General features: G+C 42.2%; 1 protein-coding gene across 2 annotated transcripts in view; it reads right to left on the bottom strand.

Moving 5' to 3' along the window:
* Window positions 1-437: 437 nt before the first annotated feature.
* Window positions 438-27,915, bottom strand: part of PLXNC1 (plexin C1) — a 92,252-nt gene continuing 64,774 nt past the window's right edge. For both annotated transcript variants that reach the window (XM_090042699.1, XM_090042700.1), the window contains 11 exons: window positions 26,512-26,658; window positions 16,300-16,477; window positions 14,904-15,007; window positions 11,301-11,346; window positions 10,223-10,254; window positions 10,031-10,138; window positions 8,304-8,467; window positions 7,350-7,497; window positions 5,230-5,370; window positions 5,081-5,155; window positions 438-3,504 (listed from right to left, as the gene is read on the bottom strand). In XM_090042699.1, the coding sequence (XP_089898825.1) occupies window positions 3,385-3,504; window positions 5,081-5,155; window positions 5,230-5,370; window positions 7,350-7,497; window positions 8,304-8,467; window positions 10,031-10,138; window positions 10,223-10,254; window positions 11,301-11,346; window positions 14,904-15,007; window positions 16,300-16,477; window positions 26,512-26,658 (1,263 nt within the window). In that variant the 3' untranslated portion in view covers window positions 438-3,384. The remainder of the gene's footprint in view (window positions 3,505-5,080; window positions 5,156-5,229; window positions 5,371-7,349; window positions 7,498-8,303; window positions 8,468-10,030; window positions 10,139-10,222; window positions 10,255-11,300; window positions 11,347-14,903; window positions 15,008-16,299; window positions 16,478-26,511; window positions 26,659-27,915) is intronic.

Genomic DNA, 27,915 nt, shown 5'->3' with positions numbered 1-27,915 from the left:
AGGGAGAAGGTAAGACGCTGTACCTTTCTTCTCCCGTGGAGCATGGGGCCCCTTGCACCTTCTCAATGGAAACGACATACCTGGTTTCTGAGACTGCCGTCCTTAAAAAGTGAGAGGCCTGTTTATTCACAATATAGGTTAGAGACAGTTTTGCAAACCTCGATAAGGGTAGCATTGACTGGCAGCATATTATATTCTAATGTTCATTTCATGCTAGAAATTAGGTTTTTCTGAGATGCCTTCCACTTCCCTGCTAAGTAACCAAGCACACATTTAAAATCCCAGATAGTGTTAAATGCACTCAAGGACACAGGTGAGTTGACCAACTTTCAAATGCGTATTTTTTATTCTAAATAAAGCCGTACACACACACCAAATGTATCTTGGATATGCGCTAATTAAAAACATTTTAAAGAATAGCTTAAGTTCTATACAGCAAAAAGTACGTTACATGTTAGTAGGGTTTAACTCTACATTATCTTGGCTGCAAAATAATGCTTTGTAAGCTAGTGTTAGAAAAAATATTGTTTGCAAGTAAGTTATTTTGCCTGTAAACTTCTGAAAATAAGTTAAGTACACCTTGGTTTCAATGACATACAAAGCTGTTACATTTACTAGATTGCCATAATATGGCTTTATTCACAGATTGCCGTAGACAAACCTCTGAACTGACAGTTCATTTCCTCTAGATAAACACCACCAGTGGACTGCAAATACTGAGTGCATTCCAAGTGTTATAAACTCACACACGTTTACCAAAGGACTCTTATAATTATACTTTACACCACCACTTGGAGAACCTACTTCACAGCTTGGTAAATCCCAACACACATGATTTAAGGCTGCTGAAGGGGCATGAATGGTACAACTACACTCACAACCTGGTTCATCATTTATTTACCAGCCAGTGGCACAAAGACTAGGATTGCTTTTGGTCCCTCTGCTTTTATATAAATGTGCAGTGATAGGGCCTTGCCCTCTCTACCAGAACATACCTTATGGAGCTTCCTGCAGAATATTTTCTACCTTTCCAACTGCAGCATTCTTGTAAGGCAGTCTCTTTCCTCCTGCTCTGAGATCTATCTAAGGTATTCCTGTACGTGAAATGATCACATTTCCTTCAAAAGCACAAATGGCTGACCTGGGACTGAACTTTTAAGATGTCTGACTAAATAGGAAAGACTGAACACCTCATGGTTTTCCTTTTCAACAAAAAGATGTCATTTAATACAGAAGAGTAATTAGGAACATTAAATCTCTAAAACAACCAAGCAGCGTTGCTAATGCAGTGGTGATGGAACACTACTCAGAGCCTAGATTGAATACAGAGTCACTTTAACACTGTGTGTAACAAGCTCATTTTTAACTTATGTTCACATTAAATTAGAACAACAATTTAAATCAATTTTCTGCTTTGGCAAATACCACAAGAAAAAATTGCCATGAGGAATCTTACTGAAGAAGTTAAAGAAATCCCTAAAGGCACTGAACTTTCCTCTAGCAACAGTGCTACAACACTGCTGTAACACATGACATGAATTGTATATTTAAATGTGGAAGACTAATTAAAATCTACACTTATTAAGCCAAAGTGAGAATTATTAATGGCTCTTTTTTTGAATGGGTACAGGATGGAACGTGTACAAGTGTCAGACAGAGCAAAGCTAAGTGCCAGAGAGGCTTTGCTGCTACCAGTGAGTGGGTAATTAGCATTTCACACGTCTTTGTGGCATGCCTGACCAGCCACCAGCATTTCTTACAAAAATACCAGCTTTGGTATTCAGGTCTGCTCTGCAGCTTCTGTTCCATCAGTGAGGCATTTGCTACTACCAAGACTTCAAACTGAGCTGTTGGCTCATCTACACAATCTCCTCTGAGCCCTAGAATTTCCAAGCTAAACTTAGGGGCTTTGCACAAGCATCATCCTTGAACCAGATACAGAACACCTCTTCCCCCTTATCTACACCTCTACCCCTGCCCCATGAGTGGCTGATGATGAAGTGGAACATCAGCATAGCACTCGCTCTGTAAAACATTTGGCATGAGTTCACAAGTCCTTTGCAGATAGCAGGCAACTGGGTGACTCGGTTTTAGTTGAGTCGGAGGACATGGACACATTGTGTACTGTAGGCAGGACCTCGCTCATGTCATTTCAGGGCTGAAGCCCTGCATGCGCTACACTGGGACTGCACTGTATTTGGGATTTCTGCCTCGGGCCTAATTGGAATGTAGGGTGCTCCCTCATTTCACCTGAGCTAAGCCTGGAGCACTGAGTAGTTACAAAAATCAAAGGTTAGATAAGGCAGTTGGGCAAGGACCTTGTTGGGAAATCCCAGATGTGCTATACATAGCAATAGTAGTACATTGTGCCGAACAATATAAAAATTATGCTAGACTTTTCTCACCCCCACTTCCAGCCCCTAATTCTAAAAATAACATTTAGTTTACAAACAGAACACTTCATTCATGCTATCAGGAAAACTGCTAGCTTTATACAGTTGAGAAACTTGTGAACTACTTAATGAAAATGGCATGGACTAAACTAACTTTTTTTCTATCTTGGGAGATAGATTTAACACTGTTTGATTTGGTCCCTGAAATAATGACGATGTGATGCAATGTGTTTATTTCCACAGTATCAAACATTTAGCTCCTCCAGAAAGGGTTGGTACATTTACAACGAGATGAAAAAAAATGGTAGTAGTAAGAGGTCATCAACAATGGCCAATGAAAGATGAGATGTCCTTGAAACAGCCAATTGAGGAGGACTTGTATTCTGTGTATAATCTACTTGGAATTTATAAAACGAGAAAAATACCATTTACTTTAAAGAAAAGGAGACTTTCACATTTTAGGCCCTGGAGAGACTTGTCCTACACTTCTACTAATATTAAAGGTGTCATAGGTGATACTTTTTCATGTGTGTAAACATAACTGTATATTTGTGTGTAGGAGAAAGAAAGGACAAGCCCTGGAATTAAAATCATGATTTAAGACCCTAGTTTACCCTCACAGATTGACCAGGTGGCAGGCCTACAAAAGCCATTCTCACAAGAAGGTTTCTCTTCACTTGCACTGGGAGCATTGGTTTCTGCAGGTTTGCCTTAAGGTTTTTTAAGTCTTTCTTTCAGCCAGCTATTCAAGCCCGGGTGAATGGGCACACAAGTGTGTGTATGCCGAGGAGGCTGCATGTGTAGGTGTTACATTCACAAACATTTGCATCTGCCGATATTTGACAGTCTAGCTCAACAGACCTTCCTCTCTGATGTCTTACGCTTAAACAACAGTTTAAATGGTCAAAGTGGTGAACAATAGCTCACTATCCATACAGCCTCCCAACCTGACTATGGTACCAGTAGCTCCATTTTAGCAATTTGCCACATCTCAGCAGTGCTCTGTTCTCATCCACGTGCATTTTTTCTTTTCATCAAATAAGGCTTTTACTTGCAGAAACTGCTTCAGGGCTTCCTCTTGTCCCCCGTCTCTCTCTAGCTTAGTCAGGATCTGTTTATGGTTGTGGTGGAAGGGGAAGAGGAGGGGAAGGGAGGGCAAGAAAGAGAGATTTAGTGGTTGGTACTTGTTTCATTTTTTAAAGTCACATCTTCAGAACAGCTTAGTGGTAATGTCTGTCTGAACTTGTGCCTATATATAACATTTTCTTCTAACAATAACATACGAATTTAGTACCTCTCTTTACAAGTCATTATAATCTCAGGATCTATAACACCTACAACACTTCTACTAAAAATAGCAATTCCAATTAAAAAAAACAACCCACAAAGCTCATTTACTAAACATGAGGCAAGCCTGGTGCCATCGTTCTTCTGTGAGGTAGAGAGCTTCATTTCAAATGGCTTCCTTTTCTGCCCTTCTCTGTAAACTACTGGTAATCATGTGTACTATGTCCTGGAAGTAGCACATGGGGCTTCACAGAAGAACCAGGGGGCCTCAGCCACAATGGTGGGTAGGGATTTTCCTAGGAAGAAGCTGACTTGCCAAAATCTAAAAGTGATCTGTAGCTTAAATCTGGAGGATGAGGAAGTACTTCTGATAGCTACAGCTGGCATGGGGGAGGACTAGCAACTTGGGAAACTGCCTTCATCAGAAAAAGGGCAGGGATTATGTGCTAGGACAGCAAAAGACTAGTCGTGACCAGGAGCAGAACACTTGCTGCGATGCCCTGGTAAGGAATTTACTCTGTGTAGTTGGCTTTAATAAAGTAATAGTTACAGCATCAATGACAGAGTCCAATCTTACATTATCATGTACAGGACTGCCCAACGTCAGAGTGAGCAGGGGCTGCATCCTTCCAGGCTGCAACCCCCTAGCCTTCACTGTACCAACACAGTGCTCCCATGCTGCCCTGAGCCCTCCTTTAGGGGTGGAGGCAGGCAGGGGAAGCTGAAAGAGGGAAGGGGAGCCTGGACACCCTGTCAGCATCCACAGGAAAGAAATGGGGAGAGCAGTCCTTAGACGAGGGCATGAGTTGCAGCTTAACCCCTTAAGGGCCACATGTGGTTTGCAAGCTGCTAGTTGGACAACTCTGATCTGGCAGAATGAATCTAGAATCTCTAAGTGAAACACAAATCCTAAGACACTGTAGAATACAGGGTCTTACTGGAGCTTCAGGGAGAATTTAAATACACTTGTGTGAAAAAATATGATGGCAGGAGACAAGATGCGTTTTGAATTGAGTTGTACAGTTCATCTGGGCAAGTTACTCTCCTGCTGGACATTCATTCTGTGCAGATTCAAGGACTGACACCTGCTGAATCATTAACACCCATCTTTGATGTGCCAGAAGTGTGGTCACCAACCTTTTTAGGTTGCAGGCTGAAGTGACCCAGTGCAGCTCAGAGGAAGACAGGCACTAGTACCTGGCTGCTGCAGCAAGATGAGAAAGAGAAGTGCGTGCCACTGAAGCCCTAGGTCTGCAGGCCATAGATTGTTAACCCCTGTGTTGGAAGGTCTGACGTATTGCCCGGGCTATACCTCGCTTAACTTGTGAAGTCTTACATCCAAGCCTGAAAACGCCAATCTACACTAGAATGGAATAAGATGAAACAATGTGTATTCTTACTTCCTCATGGTAGGTTTTTGTGTATCTGTAGATTGCAGTCAAGGCCACTTCCTCATTGAATTCATTTTCATGTTTCTGCAACAGAAGAAAGAGCTGGTCAGACACTTCTCCTTTAAGCACAAATTGGTAAAGTGTCTGCTTAACAATACCTTAGATTCCTGAATTAAAAAGTCTTCTACTTCTGAAGAGGACAATGGAGGCAAATCCTTGATTGCTTTATAGTAAGCTTTCACTTCCTCCTTGTAGAGTGGAATATCCTTGGCATAGAGAAGTTTATTTGTTGGTGCTTCCTTTAAAAGAAAAACATAATTCTGAAGCACAGTCAAGTTTAACAGCACACATTTGCCACCTCCACACAGTTGAGTAGCGTGTTTGCTGCATTTTCCTTTTTGTTTGATTCATTTGGTTTGCAGTGCTTACACGCTAAGAGCCAAGATTATTTCTGAAATGCAAGACATGGAATAAACGCTGAGCTTCAGCAACACAAAGCATTGTATTGCATGACAGCTAGTGTATAATTATTTCTACTGGTCTCAGGAGTATTAATTAAAATATCTGCCCCTTCAGTACACTGTACTTATTTTTCAGGCGATTTAAGGCTTCTGAAAGCTGAAATAATATACAGAATATGGGAAGTGGCTGTTCAGGCTTCCTGGAAGAACTTTATAAACCTGCCAGACAATGGACTTCCATTCATCAGGAATATGATAGTGTTACGAGTTTTCAGTAATGACTATTTTAAATATTGTGTGCACTTATAATTAAAATATCACCATCAGCTTTTAAATGTTAAAAATATGCTCTTTTCCAAGTAATTGAAGAGTGTTTAAATTTATAACTGTAAAAAATAATGCAAATATTTTATGGTGTTTTCAATTCTATAACTGCATTCTTAATGCATGTAACCAACACAAGCCATTGTATCGGCAGGTTTATACGGGAAATGGTCCATAGAACAGTAAGCATAAGTGTAACAAAGCAAAGTCTTAAATGTTCAGTGGTTTGGTGTTTTCCATCAAACCAGTAGTGTATTCGGTTTTAGTTCAAGACATCTCAAGTCCTACAGTCAAATAGAAACACATTTTCTTTTTTTCTTATTCAACTTTTATGGATGGCCAAAGCAGTTCAGATGAAATAAGAAATGACTCTTTTTTATATGAAACATGCTTTTAGGCTCAAAAAAGTTTAGTTAATATTTTTTTAGCCATATACTTCCGGTCTGGGGGCAGAAGGGGAAGTATTGGCAGACCCCCCTCCCCAACTATTTTTGAAGTATTTCTGACAGATAATTCAAGATGTTCTAGAAATTTCATGATAGAGCATGTCTTTTCAAGTTTTACAGACTGATGCCTCAAATCAAAGAGGTTATGATATATTCAGGTAAGCAGCCAATACACTGCAAAGAGAACAGCATAACATCTCCACCATTAGGCACTTTGCCAGCTATGCAGCAATCTTAGCTGAATACTACACTAACATTTTACAGAAAGATTCAACTTTCCAATCAAACTGAGAATAAATATGACATTTTCTTGTGAAATCCTTCATTGACTATCCATTGGGATTATTCAATTCCATATTTTCGTTTGAGATGCATGGAATTCTGGCCATTTTTAAGAAAATAGGAGTTCTGCCTTTCATTGACTTCAGTATTTGGGATTAGAGGTGCACTGATACATTGGTCCGATATCGGATAGGTGCCCGGCGTGTGGGCAGAGGTGGGGCGTTGAGCCAGGGCTGTGGCTGGCAGTGGCGGCGCCTGGAGTGGAGCAGCAGCTAAATTTAGGGTGGATGCAGCATCCTCCCAACGCCATGGGTGCCCAGTCCGAGCCCAGCCCTTGCCGAGAAGAGCCCCGCAGAGCCCCACTCTGCCCTGCGCAGATCCAACGGGCACATGGCCCGCACCCCCCGTTCCCATCCCAGGGTGCAAGCAGCGGCAGGAGCCACCTCCCCCTACTCCCCCCCTACCCCCCCATGAGTTGTGGCTCCACTCCCTCCCCGCTTCGCCTGGGCAGTGCCTGCCCCCTAACTCACTGTGGGAGGCGTTGATCTCCCCCCCGCACATCCCTTTCATCACACTAGACTTACCAGCTGGAGGCAGCTGTATTGGAAATTGGATTGGTATCTGCCAATATGCCTCCTTAAATATCAGCTATTGGTATTGGCCCCCAAAACCTCTATCAGTGCACCCCTATTTGGAGTTTTAACCCTAAAATATTGCATGGTTAAAAATATTTTTGCTCAGGAAACCAAGAATGCCAAGCATTACCTTCCCCAGCTGATGTTCTGTTAAAGAAAAGGCATCCATGAAAGCTTGTGCAATTACTGACAAACAACCATCTATATGTGGAGTCTTCTTAATATCAAAGACAAACTGGGGGTTCTTCAGTATATTCACCCAGAAACGAAGAGGAAGACTGGTTAGAGAAAGAACGAGCAGTTTTAATTCAACAGCTCCAATCAGATGACAAGACAATATTTGGCCTGTAGCATACTATCCAAACAGGCACAACCCTGAGGTGCTTATTTATTGCAAGGAGGAATACCAGTGAGTGTTACAAAGCTAGCAAAGCAGCCAAGCCCACCACTGTTTATTCCAGAAGCTGTTTTATACCATCATACCTCTCTAGTTGCTGTATTACAGTTACCCTGTTGGCAGATGCCTGCTTGACTACATCGGGGTTGTCAACTGGGGTACCTGTGCCCCTGGGGGTACTTGCCAAGGCCCTAGGGGGTATGCGTGGGTGAGGGGATGGAGCACCACTGCCCTCCGAGCCAGAAGCAGGGGCGGGGCAAGGGCAGCAGCACCCCTCTGCACTGCTGTTGACACCATCCATTACCCTGCGCTGTCGCTGCTCTGCATCCAGCTGCGCCCCCCAAGTCTGGCCAACCGCCAGGGGACATTTACTAAAAAAAGGCTGAAAACCCCTGGACTACATGGATCCAAGATAAGTTAGTGAGCGATTTAAAGTTTCTGAGCTTTATGAAAAATATCACTTAATAGCAACATTGCTTCCTTTTGAGTCATCACTATATGGTCACCATGTAATGCCCAGATTGTGTAAGAAAGCTTGGCGGTTAAGGGCACAGGCTTGTTATTGTAACAACTCTCATGCTCATGGTTAAAAGCATCCCATTGTAGTTTTGCAAATATATACTGAGAAAGTATGTGTGGGGCACGTGCATGCACACACACACAATATATATATATATATATATGTACCTGTTGGTTTTCCATATATGAACCACATCAGGATCTGTGATCTTTTTACTTTCAGCCTGAGCATCCAAGAAGTCAAAAAAGTATTTGATAGCAACAGGGGCTTTATTGTTAGGTAAGCTCCAGATGCTTCTGAAGAGCTTTTCGACAACGGAATGAATTGCAACCTGAAAAGCAAAAGAAAGAGTCATTCTACTATTATGTGAAGAGGACAAGACTTTTTGAGATGAGGGGGAGGGCAAATGCACCCCAGGGGAACTACACTTAGAAACTCAAAATGTCTTTGCGGTAAACATCTAAGGTATGGGTAAAACTGACAAATGGGATAATTGCAACTAAAAAGGAAACTGAAAACATCACTGTGAGCTGCCCTGATGTGTCACTAGTTATGTATCTTTATTTTGTCAACAGGGAAAATTGTAGTAAAACTTAAAAGGGAACCATTCATGGAAGGAATGGCTTGTGGCTGCTCTTGCTTTTTATGATGCATCAAGAAAACATCAAACTTTTTTTCTAAGATACTGTTTTTACCCTCTTTAATGATATCTGATCTGCAATACGTCACTATTCTTATTTAGGGGTTGGAGCAGGAGAGATGTTATTAAGATTTCTAGGCTAGAGCACAGGTCTAGTGGTGTTACAAGTGGATCTGCAGTTTTTCCTCCTTGCTGACGGCTTGGTGTTGTTTTAGTTTTAACCCTTGTCTACACTGCAAAGTTCTGTTGGCAAAGCTGTCAGGTAGAGGTAAGAAAAGATCACATCCCCTAGACAACATAGCTCTGCAGCAAAGCCTCTGTTGGTGGATCCGTTTTGCAGCACTGGATGTTACTAGGCCAACATTTGGGAAACATTTGGGCATAATTCACTTTTGTGGCTCTTTGGCACATGGCCCATCTCCTCTCTTTTTGGACATTAGGTACTAGCATACCACAAGCAATTATATATTAGATGATTTATAAGGCAAGGAGGGCCATAATAATCTAATCTATATACCTGCATAGAATTTCTCCCAATACATGTACTGATAACATTTTAAAATAATATGTTGCTGCTAAGAGTTTTTATATGTTGTTGGATAAATTAATAAAGAATAAACCCCTCATTAATATGTAACAAATTATTTTTTAGTGAAAGAAGCAGCTGTTGCTCCGAGCATTGTCTACCATGGGAATTAGACACCCTAACTGTAGGAGATATCATCTCAAATTTCAAAATTAACTTTCAGGGTCCAATTGGAGACACTTGACTCTCAGACAGATGGCCACTGCTCTGAAAATCAGGTCTCTTTTGCTGGGCTTCTAAAACTCAGGCTTTTGAAAGTTCAGGCTGAAATCTGTCTCTCCAGTGGTTGAAATCTATGGAAATCAATAGCAAAAATTCTTTCTTTTTTTTTGCTTTTTCTGGAAGCACAAGAAAAAAAAAAATGTAAAAACTCAACAAGCCAACCCCCCATTATTTATAGGGCTTTATGCCAAAAAGGGAGGGTTGTAACTACTGGGGCGACGTGTTAATAGATACCTTTTATCTCTTCGGTTTTAGGGTTTCACTGTGCCAGTCTAAAATGCAGAAGGGTTTCTGCAGTGGGTAAAAATCTGTAGCTATCAGGGTGATTTTGCAACTTTACATTTTTAACTGCCATACCCAGAATTTGCATAATTTCCAGCCTGATTTCTGTTTGTGCTGAGCTAAGCATAAGACCAACCCTACCCTGAAATAAAACTCTCCATTACCTTGGTAGACAGCAGCTTTGTCAGATACATTTCTTTTACTTTGAATTTCTGCTTTCCTTTGGTTTTTGCTCCCTGAATATCTTTCACTGTTTCAGAGTTCGGTAAAATCTACAGTAAAAGAGTATAGATGTTATACAGACACGACCTTTCAGCATTAAATAAACCTGCCATTTAATTTTGCATTTAACTCACCAAATGACAGTATTCATCAGAGTAATCCACATCTAAAGAACAGAAAGGGGAGGGGGGAGGGGAAAGAATAAATCAGAGTCAATCAGTCACATAAATTAATGGGCATTTTTTAAGGCTAGTTTATGTTTTGACTTTTCTTTCGTGAAGTCCAAGCCTCACTGTACACTCCTAAGCAATCTAACCAGAGCTTAGGTGCCCTGAGGTGAAGAAGTGCCACACTTAGTCCCTGAACAGCACATGAGCTGAGAGGAGCTGAAGAAATGGGTGGAACGCTACTACCAAACCCTTACCCTCCACCTGTCTTTGGTGAGCACAGCTGTGCCAGCACAAGGCTGGCATGAAGTGCTCCTTGTGTGGGAGGAATTTGCAATTCCAAGGTTTTATTCATGGTTAAAAGTCTGTGATGTAGTCAAGCCCCAGAAGGCAGGCTGAGGTCAGCTTTTGCCCTGGAAAGCACATACAGGCAAAAGGTTTCTTTTCAGAAAAATGGGCTGCAAATGGGTAAGCAGGCCATAGGGGATGGGAGAGCAAGATCAGCCTGCAGCATCCCTGGAGTATACTGCAGGGAAGCTTTGCGCCTGTGTGTATCCTGCAATTACCAGTGTGTATTGAAACAGCTGAGTCAGGAATCCTAAGCAGCTTCGAATGAGAATAATGGAACAAAAGGAGGACTCTGAAGTTGTTGTATATTGCTTATTACTATAGCTATCCAACTGCTCAGTGTCCTCAGTGCAACCTCATTCTCGGCAGCCTGTGCACCTGTGAGATTTACGCTTCCTTGTCTTGCTTAGTCTCTGCATCTTTAAGCATCCCAGTGTCTGTGATTTGCCGCTTTTCTGTCCCTTTTTTTGGCCTCCTCCCCGTGATGCCCTGCTGTGCTGCTGTCTGTCACAGACCCACCACCAGATTAAAATAGTTGTCTCTTTTGCTTATTTCCAGTGAACTGACATGTTTCTGACAGTGTCTTCCTGAGATGCAAACTACCAGGAACAAAAATCTGTACAAAGTTATTACTAATCCTTAGGCTTTAGTCCTTTTATTAAAATCAAAATAAAACAGTTCTTGGTTGCTTTGTTACCTGGTGTTTTCTTTTTAAGGACTTTGACAGTTGCGCCATCTGAAATCTGAAAGCAAAAACAAAACATAAATATATATGTACCCGTAACTAAGGAAGACCTTGAGTTCCTTTCCTCTTCCCCATCATGCACGTTAACTCACAGTGTGAGCTGTGCCAGCGTCCTCTATCCTCCACACAGCATTCACAGCAGGTCTCACTCAGTGCTGATTTTCAGAGTCACTGAGGTTTGAATTCCTCTCTGGAACTGTGTGAATAGCACTCCTCTGAAAACAGGTGCTTGAAGGCTTTCCCTTTTGCCAAGTTTTCCTCATTTATTCTTGCTCTGGCTATTACTCTTTAGGTTTAGTAACCCATCCCAGGCACTGTTTTGTGGTCTCCTGTATATTATTATTCCAGTGCAGTGGGGACCACCAACCTTTTTTGTCAGGAGTGTCACAAATGAAACCCTGTATTCTCCCTGAGTACCATTCCAAGCCCTTTCCCCTGCCAATCTGCTGCTTTGCCCTTTCCTCCCTATTATCTGCTGCTTTTATTTCTGCACCCTGACCTATCTGCTGCTGTGTTGCCTGCTCCTTTCTCAATCTGCTGCAGGCCACGCACAGAGGCTGCCCATGCACACATGCTGCAGGCTGGCACCTCCCATGTTTCAGTGGCTTCTCTGCAGGATCGGTACAAGGATGAGGTGCCCCTTAACTCAATCCAAATCTCCACTGGGAGGTCGGGGAGAGGATGGTGTGGAAGAGCACAATGCTTAATGCCCCTTTCTGCATGGGAAGGAGAGACCTGTGGGTCTATGGGGTGTGGATGACCTGGACTCCTGTGTCTAAGAGCTGGATTCAATCTTCAGTTTACAGAGGGAATAAGATATCAGTGGCATGTAAAATTCTGCTTTGGTTTTATACGCTTGAAGCTAGCTGTCCAGGTGCCTTGAGATTTCTAGGAAAAATCCAGGTTCTCCCTCCTTGAATAAACACTGCTGTGTTCAGGCAGTAAATATTCTCTTAAAAAAAAAACAGTGAGTCACACTCTTGCCGTCAAAGAACGACTCCAAAGCTAATCCTGTGGAGCTCTCTGGCAATGCTCTGCTGTTGAATGCTGTGTTTTGCCAAGTGCTAGCATACTGTGCTCTACAATTACAAAAACGACTGGCCAGCCCTACAGCGGGAGCACTGCCAAAATAATGTAAATGTCTTTTAAAACTGTGGCAGCATGCCCAACCTGGAAACCAACTTAAACATTAAGTTAGTTTATCCAAAGCTGTGCCTCATGCCAAAGAAACCTGGCCCATACGCTTGTGCTTGAGAGATAAACATGGATATGTGTTTTTAAAGAAAAACTCTTCCTTTTATCAGGCAGTGCCTCCCTGCTCATGCACACCTACAGGAACACTTTAGCATAAAGCATTTTAAACCACTTTAATGACAAATTTTCTACAGCTAGTTTTTGTGACTTGGAACAAGCCTTCCACACAGGGGTCAGAGGGAGAATAAGACTCCATCCTACCAGGATCTTGTGCCTGGGCACACAGGTGTCAGCTGAGTTCAGTAAAGCCTTGTTTCCAACCTGGTGCCCCTTAGGCAATTCAGAGGAGAGGCAGTGCAGTATTTTACTGCTGACAGAAGGCAGTTACCTTTCAGGGGTGAGGGAGGAGCAGAGAAGAAATTGTTCTGTCTATGGGAACTGATGACAATAGGCCAGCTCAACTTTGGGCTGCATCTGAGGTACATGCTGGCCCTTTGTGTCTAAACAAAAATCTGACTAGCTGCTATTCTTTCACCATGACATACGTAAAAAAGAAGGCCTTTCTGACGCTCCTGATGCCGAAATCACTTGTTCACACCTTAATTGCTTCCATGGACAACTGAATCATTGCTGCTCTAGAAGGTCACACCTTCAGGGCCTGATGCTCTCATGTCTTTTCAGCATGGGGTACAGCCTACCTCTGCCTGTCTTCTCCTTCTGGACAGCTGCCTAGGACCCATATTCCTTTACAAGATGGGGTTTAAAAAAATATTGGATCATTGAATATTACATTCATTACAGTGTTTTTGACCTTGTACCCCTGGTTCTGCATAAATCTGAAAGCAATGACTAGAGAGCAGGTCTGAAAACTACTGCCCAAATTCATCCTTAGTGGGAGGTCCACACTCATAGTGACTACTGGATGCCTTCATGGCAACAATAGTGCAAATATAATATATGGCACACCAGTGTCTCTATACAAGAAAAGAAAGAGTAATGGAGTAAAAGGAATATGCAGAGCATGGAGTGCCAAGGAGTATTGGGAGGAAGTAGGTGAATTTTGTCTTTTGTAGAATACAGCCAAACCCTACAAAATTAAATACAAAGCCCTTGCATTAACACAACGTTAAAGCTGCTCTCTCAACTTAAAAGCTAAAAGTCAAGCATTGCAAATTGCCTAAGTCTCCAAAGATCAACAAGTGATTTTGGGTGCCTTCATGTGTTTGTACATTCAGCATGAGAGACCTGGAAGAGGCCAGATGGTACTAGTACCTTCTTGGGAAAAAAAATTTAAAAAAAAAAAATCAAGCTAGTTTAGGTTGGGTAATCAAAAAATTGTCAGTCATTTTTGAAAATGATGGCCAAGGTGCCTACAACACCATTAATGGGGCATTAGAGTTTATATATTTTCTTTTCCTGTTTTTTCAAGTGGATACATTTGCATTCTCCTTCCTATTGTTAGATGCTTCCAATAAAACTGGAGGATTAAAGGAGTCAATATTTACTGTAATATTAACTGCTCATGCATAAAATATAAGATTTTCCGTATCACACTATTTCTGGTCCGATAAAGTGAACTTATGCCTGATAGACTACCAGAAGGATTTTTATATGTGGTTGGTCAGATATAATTGGTCTAGTTAACAGTTTGCAAGGAAAAACAAAAACAGCCTGGAAATTAACTTGCTTTCCTACACTTGAAACATTTACATAGACAGTTACAAGAACATGGCCAGTGACCAGCTACACCACATTCATGCTGTACAAAGAACAGAATTTGTGATTTTAACCTGTGTCCACTACCATCTGAACATACTGAGTGCCTGCACTAGCTTTCTGTAGAAAAGGGGGCTTATATTATATCTCCACATACCAACCACATGAGGGCAAGTAATCAAATACTCAATCAGATCTAAATCTATCCATTTCTGAGCACTGTTACATATATATTCAAGTTGAAGTTGCAGGTCTCCAAATATGTACAAAATGTTAACTCACTCAAAGCAAGCTGCAACACTATATCCAAAGCATTCACATGACACAGAGTATAGGAGACAGGCAGAGGAAGGGTTGGGTTTAAGGCACTGGACTGCGACTTAAACCCAATTTGGTCTGCCACAGACTCCCTCTGGGACCTAAGGAGAGTCAAAATTTCAAAAGAGAACTCAGTATCTTCAATCAGCCAGCCTCTGATTGATCCAATTCAAGTATGGATTTTTTAAAGATGGCAGCACACACTGGTTACTTAACCCTTTTCAAAACCTGGTCTCCACTGTATTGGACATCCAGACTTACAATTGTTGGACCTGCTTTACCAGAAGAAATAGGTTCCTAATATCACTGCACTATTTTCATTCTTACCCCATAGTGACCAATGGTGTTTAGCTTTGTTTTCCCATCTTCCAGAATCGGGGAAGACTCGTCTATATCTGACAGTTCTTTTTGCTGTGCACCAGACTGAAGTTCTGTAAAACAATCACAACAGACAAACTATCACACACTAAACCAATCCCCATTCTCTGTATTTTGAATTATATATTATTTTTGGATTGATGATCCTGATCTGAGTTTTGCTAAGCACCATCTATATGCTAGTTCCTATGAGTGTGATTTTGTAGGCTCTGGACCACTTGAAGGTGTATCCCCTTAGGCCAGAGGTGTCAAACATACAGCCTGTGGACTGGATTTGGCCTAAGACCTGGGTCATTCGGCCCTTGATGGGTGGGTGGGAGAACCTTCCTGAGGCTGTATCCAAATGTCTGGGTGTGGGAAGAAGCCCAGTGGCTTGTTCCTAGGATGATAGCCAGGCACCCAGGTGACAGCTGCCCCACTGAAGCTCCATCAACACCATGCCACAACTTGCTCCTAGGGAGGCATACAAGTGCCCATGATGCCAGGGTCTCTTGCCACAGGGTCCTGGACCAGAAGGGAGTGTCCATGAGCCCATTCCAACCCAAGGGGCCAGCCCTGCACTAATCATCTGACCAGTGGATTGACCTTTTCCAGCATCTGGCCCATGAGGCCACCCCTGGCTCAGGCTGTTCAAACTACAAAGTATCTAGTCCAATGGTCTCCAACCTTTTAAAGTATGAGATCACTTTTTAAATTAAAGTGCAACCCAGGACCTACCACACGCCACCCTCAAGTCCCGGTCCCCGCCCCCCCCCCCCCGCAGCAGGTCGGTCCAAGGAGGGGGGGAGGAAAGGGCGGGGGTGGTGCATGGTAGATCCTGAGTTGCACTTTAATTAAAAAAGTGATCTCGCTGCCCCCGCAGTGAGGGAGGGAGTGGAGCAGAGGCAGGGCCCAGGGTGAGTGGGGCCCTGGAAGGCTGGATGGTGGGAGGACCGGAGCCCGGGTAATTCAGAGAGCTGCGTGGGGGGCTCTCACTGCTGTGTGCACTCTGGCAGAGGCCTAGGGGGCATGTGTCCCCCCAATCTGTGGACACATTTATCCTATGAAAGGTGGTGTATTTTTAACAAGCACTAATGTGTTATATCTTAATACAGGTAAGGAAGTTGGAGTTTTCATATGCTAAGAAAGGCAAGGAACTAGGGTTTTCATATGCTAAGTGGTAGATGTAACCCTAGGGGCAAGTCCATAGTTTGACCATTAGTAGATCTGTGATTTTCCCCAAAATTTTCAATGATAGTCTTGGACTAACAGCAAAGCCTGAGGCAGATCTCTTAAATAGTAAGCTTTGCAGAGATAGTAGCAAACTAAGAGGATAATGAAGATACAGTGCAAGGCACTCACTTACCAAGACCAATTTCATCAAGCTGAAGACCATAAAGGGAGCCATTCTTATTTACAAAAGCTTGAAAGATTTTCTCCTTGGCTTGCCCTATAGTATCACAATCCAGAACACTGACTGAGATAGTCTGACAGGTATCCGCATTCTCATGATCTGGGGTTTTTTCAAAGATGATATTCAGTGTCTGAAAGAATACAAAATGTTATTCCAACTAACCGAAAATTGATATGATGCATTATATAAACCTACAGGCTTCACAGTAATGAATCAAGTGTTATATATGGGATTTAAGAAGTATACCCTTACATTATTTTATTAACAGTAAATATTGTTCATTGGAGTTAAATAGTAATCAGCAGACCTATAAAAATGGGGAGTCAGAAGAAAATGTATAACCTACATACGCTAAACAAAAATATATGTTTGACACCCCCGATCTAATGGAAACATGACTGAGGATGTGACTCAATGAGAGAAAAATTATTAAAAGAGGAAGAAACTAAAAATGTCTTTATTTTTTCCTGCTCTCATGGGAAGTAGAGAAGTTGGTTATCTCAGGCTACTGTGTAGACTGGCCTTTTCTCTTATAATTGAAATATTAACAATTGTAATAGATGTAGAGTGGTTCTTTCTGTTTTAATATCAACCACGAGTGGAAATTATCATGCTAGGGTGAGGAAAGAGAAGTATCCTACGGAGACACAAATTAACTTCATTGTTTCTGTACAAACACAAGGAGTATTAAAAATAGGAATGCACAACTGCAAACATCAGGATTTAATGAACAATAGGAGGTAATTGAAGTAAATGAGAATGACTAAATCAGGACACTGAGATGTTTAATTACCAGGATAATGAGTCTACTGAAAGGACAGACTGCATGGAACAGGAGCATATGTGGGAATGGTGAGGGTGGACACTATGCCTGAAGAACGAAGTGAAGACTGGCAGAGATGCTTTGGGTTGTGTTTGATGGGAATAGCTATTAAAAAAAATCATAAATTAATATTAAATGACTTGGGGCTGGAAGTGATATTAAAATACAAAAAAGCACCTGTCAATTGTTAGAGCTGACTACAGTGTAACATTAAAAAGTTTTCCCATAGAAATCTGCATCCATCAGAACTCAGCTGCTTCTCTCCAGAAGGAGCTGAGCCCTACTACCTAAGTGCAGAAGTCATTGCATTGACTTTAACAGGCTTTGCGTTATGGGCCTGTATTTTATTAGAACTGCATGGACAAGGATGACTGTATCAGATTTTATCTATGGAAAAACTCCTGTTGAATTTATATCTGGCCTCTAGTTCATTCTACTCTGAGTAGCAGGACTCCTAGCTTAACTGTCTTTGGTAATGTTAATTCTCTCGCCACAGTCAATTCTTCTTCCCCTTCCTGGAAATATAATCCAGCTGATTTTGTAACCTTTCAATTTAACTCTTGTTTTTGAAACAACAAAAGCAAAGCTTCTCTCTCCTCTGTTGCATCTGTTTTTTCAGCATTTACATTCTCATATTTTTCCATGAAAGGTGCTGTACAACCTCCTCATAAATCAGTCTGCCAGAAATTGAGCCCTCTGTATCTACACTGTCCACCAGAAAAAAGCAACAATTACCATTCTTTACGGTAAACTTCAAGAAGGAGGAAGATATGCAGAAGTGTCTGAACTGCCACAGCACACTACCCTTTCCCTGGGATTACCTTGATTGAATCTAGCTTTGTGGCTACCTTAATTAAGACAAAATAGCTAATAGCTGCTAGGGTGTTAAGCCAAATCCAACACAAATCAGAAGGAACAAAAAGTTGCTCAACATGGTGGCTGTTCAGTAGTCTATTGTAGGACAGTTTGGTTGTCTCCATTCAGTTCCTTTGGAACAAGGGTCCACCTATCAAAGCTGTCCAATTGGTACCTGGTAGTTACACTCAGCAGAGGTCTAAGACTAAGTGCAGTGAGATGGAATGACTAATTTACATAGAAACCAAGACTTCAAATTCTGGTCAAAGCATATTTGCTGTGAGATATGGAGACCTATGCACTGCTGCCTCCCATATTATGTGGACTTTGGTTTCTAGGCCTGTCAGTTGGAAGGCTGACCAGAAAATTCTGGGGACAGGAAGCAGTTCTTGCTTCTGTCTAACATCTCTCACTCCCTCCAAACAGCACCTTCAGGCTACTAGAAAACAGGAGTAAGCAATCGTCATTCACAACAATGTAATACTGCAAACCTGGCAGAAACCTGGCTTATTATGGGCTAAACCAAAAAAAAAAATCTGCCATTTCTTTTCTGCTCACTGAGCTTTCACCCTTGAGGAAGACAATCCTCATGACATTAAAAAGTTTCATGTTAGTTGATGAGTAAAAGGAGATTTTGAGATGTCAAGAACAACTGGTATGGAGAATCTCGAAATGTGACCACATGTAGCAGGACAAAAGAACGATTAACACTAAAAACAGAAATAAATGGCAATTAGCACTCCACCTTGCTATCCAAATAACAACAGCCAATTAATGCTCACAACAGCTCTGTAGGGCAGGGAACATTGTTCTTCCCTATTTTACCAATCAAGAAATGAGACAAAGCAGAATTATGTCATTTGCCTAAGGGCAGTAACCGCAAGAACTGGGATAAGAACTAGAAAGTCCTGGCTCCCTGTCCAAAAGTTCTGCTCAACATTTATTTTGGATCTATTGCTATAAATTAAAAAAACCAAAACACTTAAGTACCATGGTCACAGTACCATCATTAACAGTACTCAGATACCTGACATTTTCAGAGACTTCTATCCCACAAGTGCCTAAGTTTTCATTTACTAGCATTTGCAAAGCTGCTGAAGAACTGGCACTCATCTCTACAGCTAATGAGCTGCTTGGAGCCAGCCCTAGGTCCAGTACATGGTCCCTACTGGACCCTGCATGCCTGGATTGGGCCCAGGGGCCTAAAGGCCTCTCCCTTCCCCCTCCTGGCCCTGTGTAGTGGAATCAAGCTCTGGATCCCATGCTACCCTCATCTGGCCTCATATGCTTGGATCTGGCCAATTGGCTGGGGATCAAGCACACCTGACTTGCAGGATTCTCGGTAGAAAATCATTTTTAGAAGGATGAAACAAAATTCCAGAGCAGCAGGCTGCCTAGCGGTTATACCCCACTGCCTCACTGAGCAGAGACCTACACTTAAGGATCTAGGGTTTTCTAAAATTTAAAAATTCATTCAATTATTAGTAAAACCATCAACTACTTCAAACTGCCAAGCAACAGAGGATCAGCCACAGAAAAGAAAACAACCCATGAATTCTTTCATCCCACACACAAATAGCAGTGCTCTCATGCTTCTTCTTCTCCAGAAGCCTTGGTTAAGAGACTGTACATTGCAGTAAGCCCTGAAGGTTTCCGTAGTCAAGGTACTGCTAAGTAGAGTAGCGAAGGAGACAAAATGGGTTTGAAAGCTGAAAATCCCTCATAAAAATAATTTGCTGGTGCTGTTCAGGCTTGGGAGCTTTAGCTTTTAGCTGTGACAATACTGCATAGGAAGGCAATCTGTTAAATAGGCAGAATTTAAATACCACCCCTAAAATGGGGGTAATGATATTTCTGTCTCTCAGGAATACTGGAAAGTGCTCAGATAACAAGCAATATGTAAGCTAAAGTGAACAAGCTAAACTGCAAATGAGCCTCTTTTTCTGCTATAATTCTTTGTAGAAAATCATTTCAGGGTGATGAAACAATATATGACCCAGTAAGAAAAATCATAAAACACATTTAGCCTGCCTGAATGTAAAATGCCTGACTTTAACAAGTCTTAATCATAAACCAATTAACTTCAGAAGCACCATATTTATACACAGATTGTAAAGGTGGAGAAGTCATTGGTGAGTGCCAGAAAATTCAGAAATGGCTCTTAGGATTGATAAAGACCCTGAAAGTCAGACAACATTAAGCCAAATAGATGCATGGAAACCTTGGAGAAACATGATCAGGCATTTTTCAAAGTCCTTTAGCTTTGTAAGGGAAACTCAAAAAAAGGACAAGTTAATTTATGGAAAGACTCAGGAGGAAATTACAGGCCGTCTAGCATAACCCTGTAATATCCAGAGTTGAGATTCGTGGACTAGAAATTAGTGGCTAGCAGCAGGAAGTCACAACTCTCTGCACTGAAGGATTAAAACAGGTTGCAAGAAAGACTTAAAGACTATTTAAGAAGAAACAGGCAAATACTTGGGAGGGAAAGACTTGATTGTGGATTGGCTCAGAAATTGCCTGAGAGACTGGGAAAAAAAAGAACATTTTTCACCCTCGTATGAACATAACAATGAGGTCTGAAGACTGAGGACTTTTTTTGGATTTACACTTGCTTCTGAAAATGAACAGCAAGCCATGAATGAGTATCTAAGTGACATACTATTAAAACAGCAGCAGATGGCAAAAGAGCTGTGATTAAAACAGAAATTGATGTAAAATAATGTTTTTCCTCTAAGAACATAAAGATCATCTGTGAAACGGGAAGGAGGTACTATATACAGCACATAGTTTTTCACTCTAGTTCTATATTAAACTATAAAGACTTCTGTATGTTATTTCAACTGTCTCATTTGTAAACCGAAGGCATTTCCATGTACCAGACGGAGCGAAAAACTGAGACGGAATGTTGTTCATTAAAAAAGTGTTAAAAAAACTTGAAAACAAAAAGACTTGTGTTAGATGCAAAGAGGTTAGTAGCTGTTAGTCTGAAGTCAGGGAGAAGCTAGAGCAGAGTGGTGGGACCTTAGGGCATCTTTACATGTGCTCCCAGGATGGTGGAGGGGCATTTTAATTGCAGCAACTTCAATAGCCACTCTAATTAAAATGCCCACTGCATCTCGTGTATTCAGTGTCCCACACTTCAAAATGGCAGTGGGGGTGCTTTAACTAAAGCTCGTTCAATGAGTTTTAGTTAATGCACCCCCCGCACCATACTGAAGCACAAGAATGCTGATGCACAAGACACAGAGGCTGCTGGAAGCTGCCGTGATGTGCTGCAATTACAGCGCGTCAGAGCAGCATCTCCGCATGTCTACAGGCACCTTTAGAGACTAACTGCTTCAGAGAAGCTTTGGTAGGCAGCTCTATTTCATCAAATGCTATGAATGGACTCAGTAGTCTCTCCTCCCCCATTCCTTTCCTATTTAAAACACTGCTTTCTCCAGTCCACTCACAGCATCTGATGAAACATGACAAAAGTGCAGTGAACATGAAGACATCAGCCCAGTTTATGTCTTTTCTACAGCAGTAAGCACAATCATCAACCAAAAGCTTCCTCAAAGACTCTAGATTAGCTAAAAAATGCTACAGAAAATGATACAGAACTTAATCCTTGATTTGACCAGTAATTGATGGGGAAAGGAGCATGTTCACCATGCACACTGTTCAATTTTGTCTTATAATTCAGTTTTCTGTGATCTCCACAATGCACAGTGGATGCAAAGGCTGCTGATGGACACCCTTCAAAAGTTGCAAGATCCTTAAGAGTTCCTTTATACCTAACAAAATGTGAGCATCAGGCTCGGATCTAGCGTAACTTATTTGGAAACTGGTTCTATTTCTGTCCTCTCCAGCCCACCCATTATTCCTCCTTTGTAGATTAAAGGCTTCCAAGAACCAGACATTGAATAGTGTCTTGTAGGAGCTTCCTCTCCCTTGGAAAGTCCTTTATGTTAGGAAAGCACTGACCTGACTTAATATTTTGAACAATCTTTGTACAGGACAAACATGTCCTAGCTTACAGACAGGCCATGTAGAGACTACGGATTCTTTTCCCTTTACCTGGTTTAGCTTATCTGACCCCTTTGTTCCTATGGGGTTACAACTTGTTTGCCTCTCTCAGCACAGCCTCTCCCCTCCCTTCTCTTTTGTATGCTAACCACTCCTCCTATTTCACAGCTGTCAGGAAATAACAGGATGTATAAAGCCAACACCAAAGGATAGCCTGTACTTACTGGCTGGCATAATACCACCTGATAGCAGAAGAAAGGTAGCGAGCCAAAAAGATCAGAGCAGATGGAAGACTTCAGGCATCAACTTGATGGTCACACAGAAGTAACTAAATGGCTTAAAGTGTGAAAGAGTTTTGTGACCAGTGTTGCACCCTTGGACCTGATAGCTAATGGGGCATGACTGAGGCCCATTATGGAAGGAAAGATTATGCGCAATCAGATGCCCTGAAATGGAAGCCCAGGAGGACCTTCCAAGAGGGGCTGATGCAGACTAGTTAATATGCTGATGTCTGAACCACCTGCATATGCAAACTGGGAAATCAAAAACAAACATTATCAAACGTGGCTACTTGAATAATATGAATATATGCAAGTGCAGTGAAGTGCTGACCATGGAGCACCGGCTCATTTGCCAACTCCTTGGCAAGACCTGTACTAAGGAGAACGTCACTGTAGCAATGGAAAGAGCCACTGCTTGTGCAGAGTTCTGGAAAAACATCTAATTTATGACAAGGAGAAGGAGAAGACTATGATGATGACACCTATTTGATAGCCTGCTCTGTACATGTCCTTTCACAGCATCACATGAAATGAGCTTTGGCTTATGAAAGCTTATGCATCTCTGATCCATTTAGTCTAAGGTGAACCTCTATCCTCCCTTCTGCCAATCTACCAGTTTTCTTCCACTTTAATTGTGCATGGCTGGTCTGGGCAACCCAGCCAATTATAGCAAGACGGGAAAGACAAAGCCATCCTTTGAGTTTCTTCTATTTTTATTATCAACTGCCTGAAAAATTTCATGAACTGCAACCAGGTCTCTCTCCCTACCCTGAGCTACTCACTTCCATTAACAAAAATAACTCTACCTGGCCAAGACCTGAGGTTTATGAAACCCAGCAGTGTTGAGTTTATGAAAACACTAGCAACACCAGGGTCCAGAGCCCTCTGAACTGTAAAGCATGCTAGTCCCACTATCACAAAAGCTCAAATTGTGATCCCGTATTTATAGGTACAGAAATAAGTTTCTATTCCACAACATGAGGCAAGCACTCTTTTATGCCTCTTACTACTGTTTTCAATAAGAATTTGGCCTGATACTACATTGTGGGGTGAAGTGAACACTTGGGAGGGTAGGGAACAATTGCAGGCAGACTTGGACAGGTTAGAAAAATGGGTAGAACACAATAGGAGGCAGTACAACAAGGACAGGTGCAGAGTGCTGCACCTAGGGCATAAAAATATCCAGCACACTTACTGGCTGGGAAGTCACCCTCTCAGCAGCACAGAAGCTGAAAGGGATCTCAGAGTCATACTGGACTCCAAGATGAACATGAGTCGTCAGTGTGATGAAATCATCAGCAAAGCTAACCGCAATTTATCATGCATCAGCAGATGCGTGACAAATAGAACCAAGGTGATACTTCCCCTCTATGAGGCATTGGTCAGACTGCAGCTGGAGTACTGCATCCAGTTTTGGGCACCGTACTTCAAGAAGGATGTTGATAGACTCAAGAGGGTCCAGAGGAGGGCCACTCGTATGGTTAGGGGCTTACAGGCCAAGCCTTATGAGGAGAGCCTGAGGGACCTGGACCTCTTCAGCCTCCGCAAGAGAAGGCTGAGAGATGATCTTGTCACTACCTACAAATTCATTAGGGGGGCACAGCAAGGAATCACAGATGCTCTGTTCACCAGGGCATCTCTTGGGGTAACAAGGAACAATTGTCATAAATTGACAGGGAGCAGATTTTGGCTATACTTCAGGAAAAACTTCATGGTAAGGGTGGCCAAAACTTGGAAAGTGTGTCCAAGGGAGGTGGTGCTGTCCCCTACCTTGGGGGTCTTTAAGAGAAGGCTGGATAGGCATCTGGCTGGGGTCATCTGCCCAGGCAGGGGGTTGGACTCTTTCCTGCCCAGGGCAGGGGGTTGGACTTGATGATCTGTTGAGGTCCCCTCCAACCCTAGCATCTAGTTTTGAAAATCCCACAAATTGTCTAGTCTATGTATCTTCAGGTATCTACATACCTTTAAAAACCTGGCTCTTGGGATCTAAATATTTGTAGCTGTGCCTTTCTTAAATCAACCACCTCTATGGCTGCCTACCATTCTCCTTTTGTTGCTTTTGTACTTTGCTCTGAATAGTTCTTAAAGTGATTTTCAGTTGGCAGCTGTTGTAGGGTAAGGGGAGAAAAATGTACTCATATGGGTAGTACAATAAAAATTTCACAAAATATCAGAAGATTCGCAATATAAATATGAGTTGGCAACTACGCATATACCCAGATGAACCTAGGTCAAGGCACTTTGACTGAGGCTGAAAGAAGACTGCAATTTTGTAAGCAATGACTTCTTTGTGAAGGCAGCAAGCAGCATATCTGATCTTTCAGACACACCCAACTCTACATCCAATGTGTTTGTGTCCCACCCTCCTGCATGTAACAAACGATAAACAAGAAAGCCAAGAGTAATCGCTCTTCCATTTCATCTTCCTACTCCTTACTATATACATCCTACCCTTGAAGAGGAGAAGCAGAAAGAAGATATGTACACAGCTAGTTGCCTACCCACATGTAAGGCAACCAGCCAAGTTCCCCACCCAAGTCCTTTTCATGGCACAATTTTATTCTTCGTCTTAAAATCTGTGAAAAACATCAGACAAAAGCCTACCCTGGGCTGCAGTTCCAACAGGCCCCTCCTTTTTAATTATATTGCAAGGGCCTGTTTCCCTTTGGAAGCCTTTTATAAAGAACACCTAATAACCTTCCAGATGGATCTTAGAATAGAGCTGGACATTAAGGGGGCAGGCTGCCCTGTCAAAGTAGCAGAATCCCATTTTAGTGATAAAGACAATCAAGAACAAAGGAGGCTGGATTTACTAAGCAGGGCAGTGGATCACATTCTAACAAAGATTTTTGATCCTCCACTTCTATTCATGATCATGTGGATCTCCTTCCTTTCTGAATCTTACAGATTACTTCCCCTCTCTTTTCTCACAAAATGCCACATAGCAGCAGCAACTGCATGCAAGGAAAAATAACAGCAGGAAAAAATTCAGGGCAGCCTTTAGCAGGAACTATGTACTGCACTCCCTTAGGAGTAAACTCCTTTCGGTATGTGTTAGGGCTAGAAATAAGGAGAACCACCTATTAAACAAGACTTGCTGCCTTTCTCTGAACCAATAGCAGCTGGTCCGTTGCTTACATAATTATTGGCTTTTATATCCTGCAACACTGTACACTGGGACATGCAAAATTTTGTGCATCAACAAGTGTTTGTTACAAAAGCAGCAGAACAAACAAAGCAAACTACCCTAATGTTATATTACACAGGGGCTAGAACATGCGATTGCTTTTTCCAATGGACTTTCCTTAAAACAGGTATTTTGCTGACTGTGCTTGAAATAGCTCTAAATGATGCTTTCAATAATAGCTGGATTGCAACTATAAGAAGTGCTGGTTACAAATCATAAAACACAACAGTTTTTGCTATTTGGGCATTTGGAAATCTTGCAGAGAAAGTTATCAGTATCAATAAACTGTGGGGGAAAACATGCCTGGTTTCCTGCCAGCTCATCTGGTGAGGAACCTGGACTTGAGGGGCTGTAGCTCTGAGGCAGTGTGAACAGGCCTCCAACTCATAGTTGCAGAAGCTGGGACAGCCCCACTATGCGGACTGCCCCCGGACTGAGGAACGCAGGACTTCTAGACTCCCCGATGCAAAGGCAGGATCTGCAAGCTTTAGAAGTCCAGGAAGTTCCAGCTCCAAGTGAAACGCTTTGGAGAAAGACCCCTTGCAGCGCCGGGAGCTTGGAAGCCCTGAAACCCCTAACTGTACCCAGGACTTTCCGGGCTTCCAGTTTCAGTTTGTAATTCGCAGTTAAATTACAGAAAGGCTCCGAGTGAATTACTGACTCGGACGGCTATGTAGCAAGAAAATACAATAACAAAATGAAGCACATTGCAACACAACCAACCTTCCTTCTGTTCATTTGATTAGCGTAATCGGGTTTAAATTCATAGGGTACTTTATGTGTTCTTCAGTACACTTTATAAGTGGAAGGAAATCTTAATACCATAAGACCACATTATTTTTTGGTTAAACCCAGGCTAATTAGAGCTCACTGTACTTCTGCAACTGTGTCAGTAATTGATACCATTTCTATCACTACCTCTGAGAGCCTTAATTTTGCTTCCTGTCAAAAGGGGAATGTTATAGCTTCTTTCAACATTTGGAGGGAAACTGGACCAGGAAACCTACCAATGTGCTGAATTCAGTCACTTGCCACAGCAGCCAGTCTTCATTTAGTGTGTTGAGGGCTTTGCAAGTTATTATATCCACAGGACCTTTGTTTATCCTCTGATTCAGGGCTGTCACAAGCAAATAAAAAGTTTCACCAACCGTCTCCTAAAAAATAAAGCCAACATGCAAGAAGTTTACCTCTGTGTTTGTAGTCTCACAGAAACTCTAACTGGATGCCAACAACTTGAAGTCCGTCAAGTTCAACAAACAAAGGCAACTTCCATTTGACCAATTTGTTCAGCTGCCCTGTAATGCATAAACTAATATCTGACCAGGTTCATCTATTGATCTGTATTCTTTCCCTTCCTTGCCTCGGTGTGAAGGACGAGGGTGAACTGCAGATCCCACCCAGGGCTTCTAGTATGACCTCTCTAAGACCTATGTTACCCACAAGCACCCATGAAGCCGCTGATGGAAAGAGTGTACTTTCACATCTCTCCTGATATGGTTTCCTCAGCTTCTGGAGCTCTCCTAGAGGGACTTGCCTTTGTCTCCCTAGCTCCAGCTGCTTCTTCTAGTGTGCAGAGAGGAACCTTTCCACACTTTGCAACCTCTTCTCCACAGTCAGCAACTGGAGGTGTGCACACATGCCCCTGTGTTGTCTGCTTTCCCAGTCTGGTGAGAAAAAGAAGGGTATTGCCTTCCTTCCTCACCAGGCTTTGGCCTTAAGGTCTCATGGAAGGGGAAGTGAAGAAGAAATTGCTTTCTTCCACTTCAGCCTTATTCCCATTATCTCCCAAATCCAGCAAGTAGTCTGGGAATAATGGGGATCCCTTCTTGTGCATCTCTCTTCCTCCACCCTCTGCAGGATACCTTATATCCCAAGATTACCCCAGCTCTTCCAGTCAATGAAGAGGAACGAGGGTTGAAGAACATATCTCACTTGACTGCTCTCTGGCTCTGTGCTGGATGGAGTCCCAGAAAATGGACCCAAAATGCTCTGCTGCTTTTTGCAATAGAAACCCCCCCCCACCCTTTTGCAGCATCTAGAGCAGAGCATGTAAATTCCTACCAAGGCATGGCATGGAAGTGATAGCATCATTTTAGTGCATGAGGCAGGAAGTATAACCAAACACTGAAACCATACACAAAATGCTACCACATCCACTAGATGAAACACTACATGAAACAAACAGAAAAATGGGTGAGGGCATTTCACCCCCCAAGCTCTTTCAGTTCTAGTAGTTTAAGTGCTCTTTGTAATAATACCAGCTAAAAGCCAAGACAGAAATGCTTTTTTTCAAAATGACAATTGTTATGGAGAAGGCTTCACTGTGCATTCTGATTACAGTGCAACTCTTCTGACATTACCAAAAAAGTATTTGAGAAGCAAATACCAGGATGGCAAACTGATCTAACCCC

This window comes from Crocodylus siamensis, chromosome 4, assembly GCF_052110815.1.
Source record: "Crocodylus siamensis isolate JL-2025a chromosome 4, ASM5211081v1, whole genome shotgun sequence".
NCBI classification, from domain to species: Eukaryota; Metazoa; Chordata; order Crocodylia; family Crocodylidae; genus Crocodylus; species Crocodylus siamensis.
This window is presented reverse-complemented; position numbering and strand designations above follow the sequence as displayed.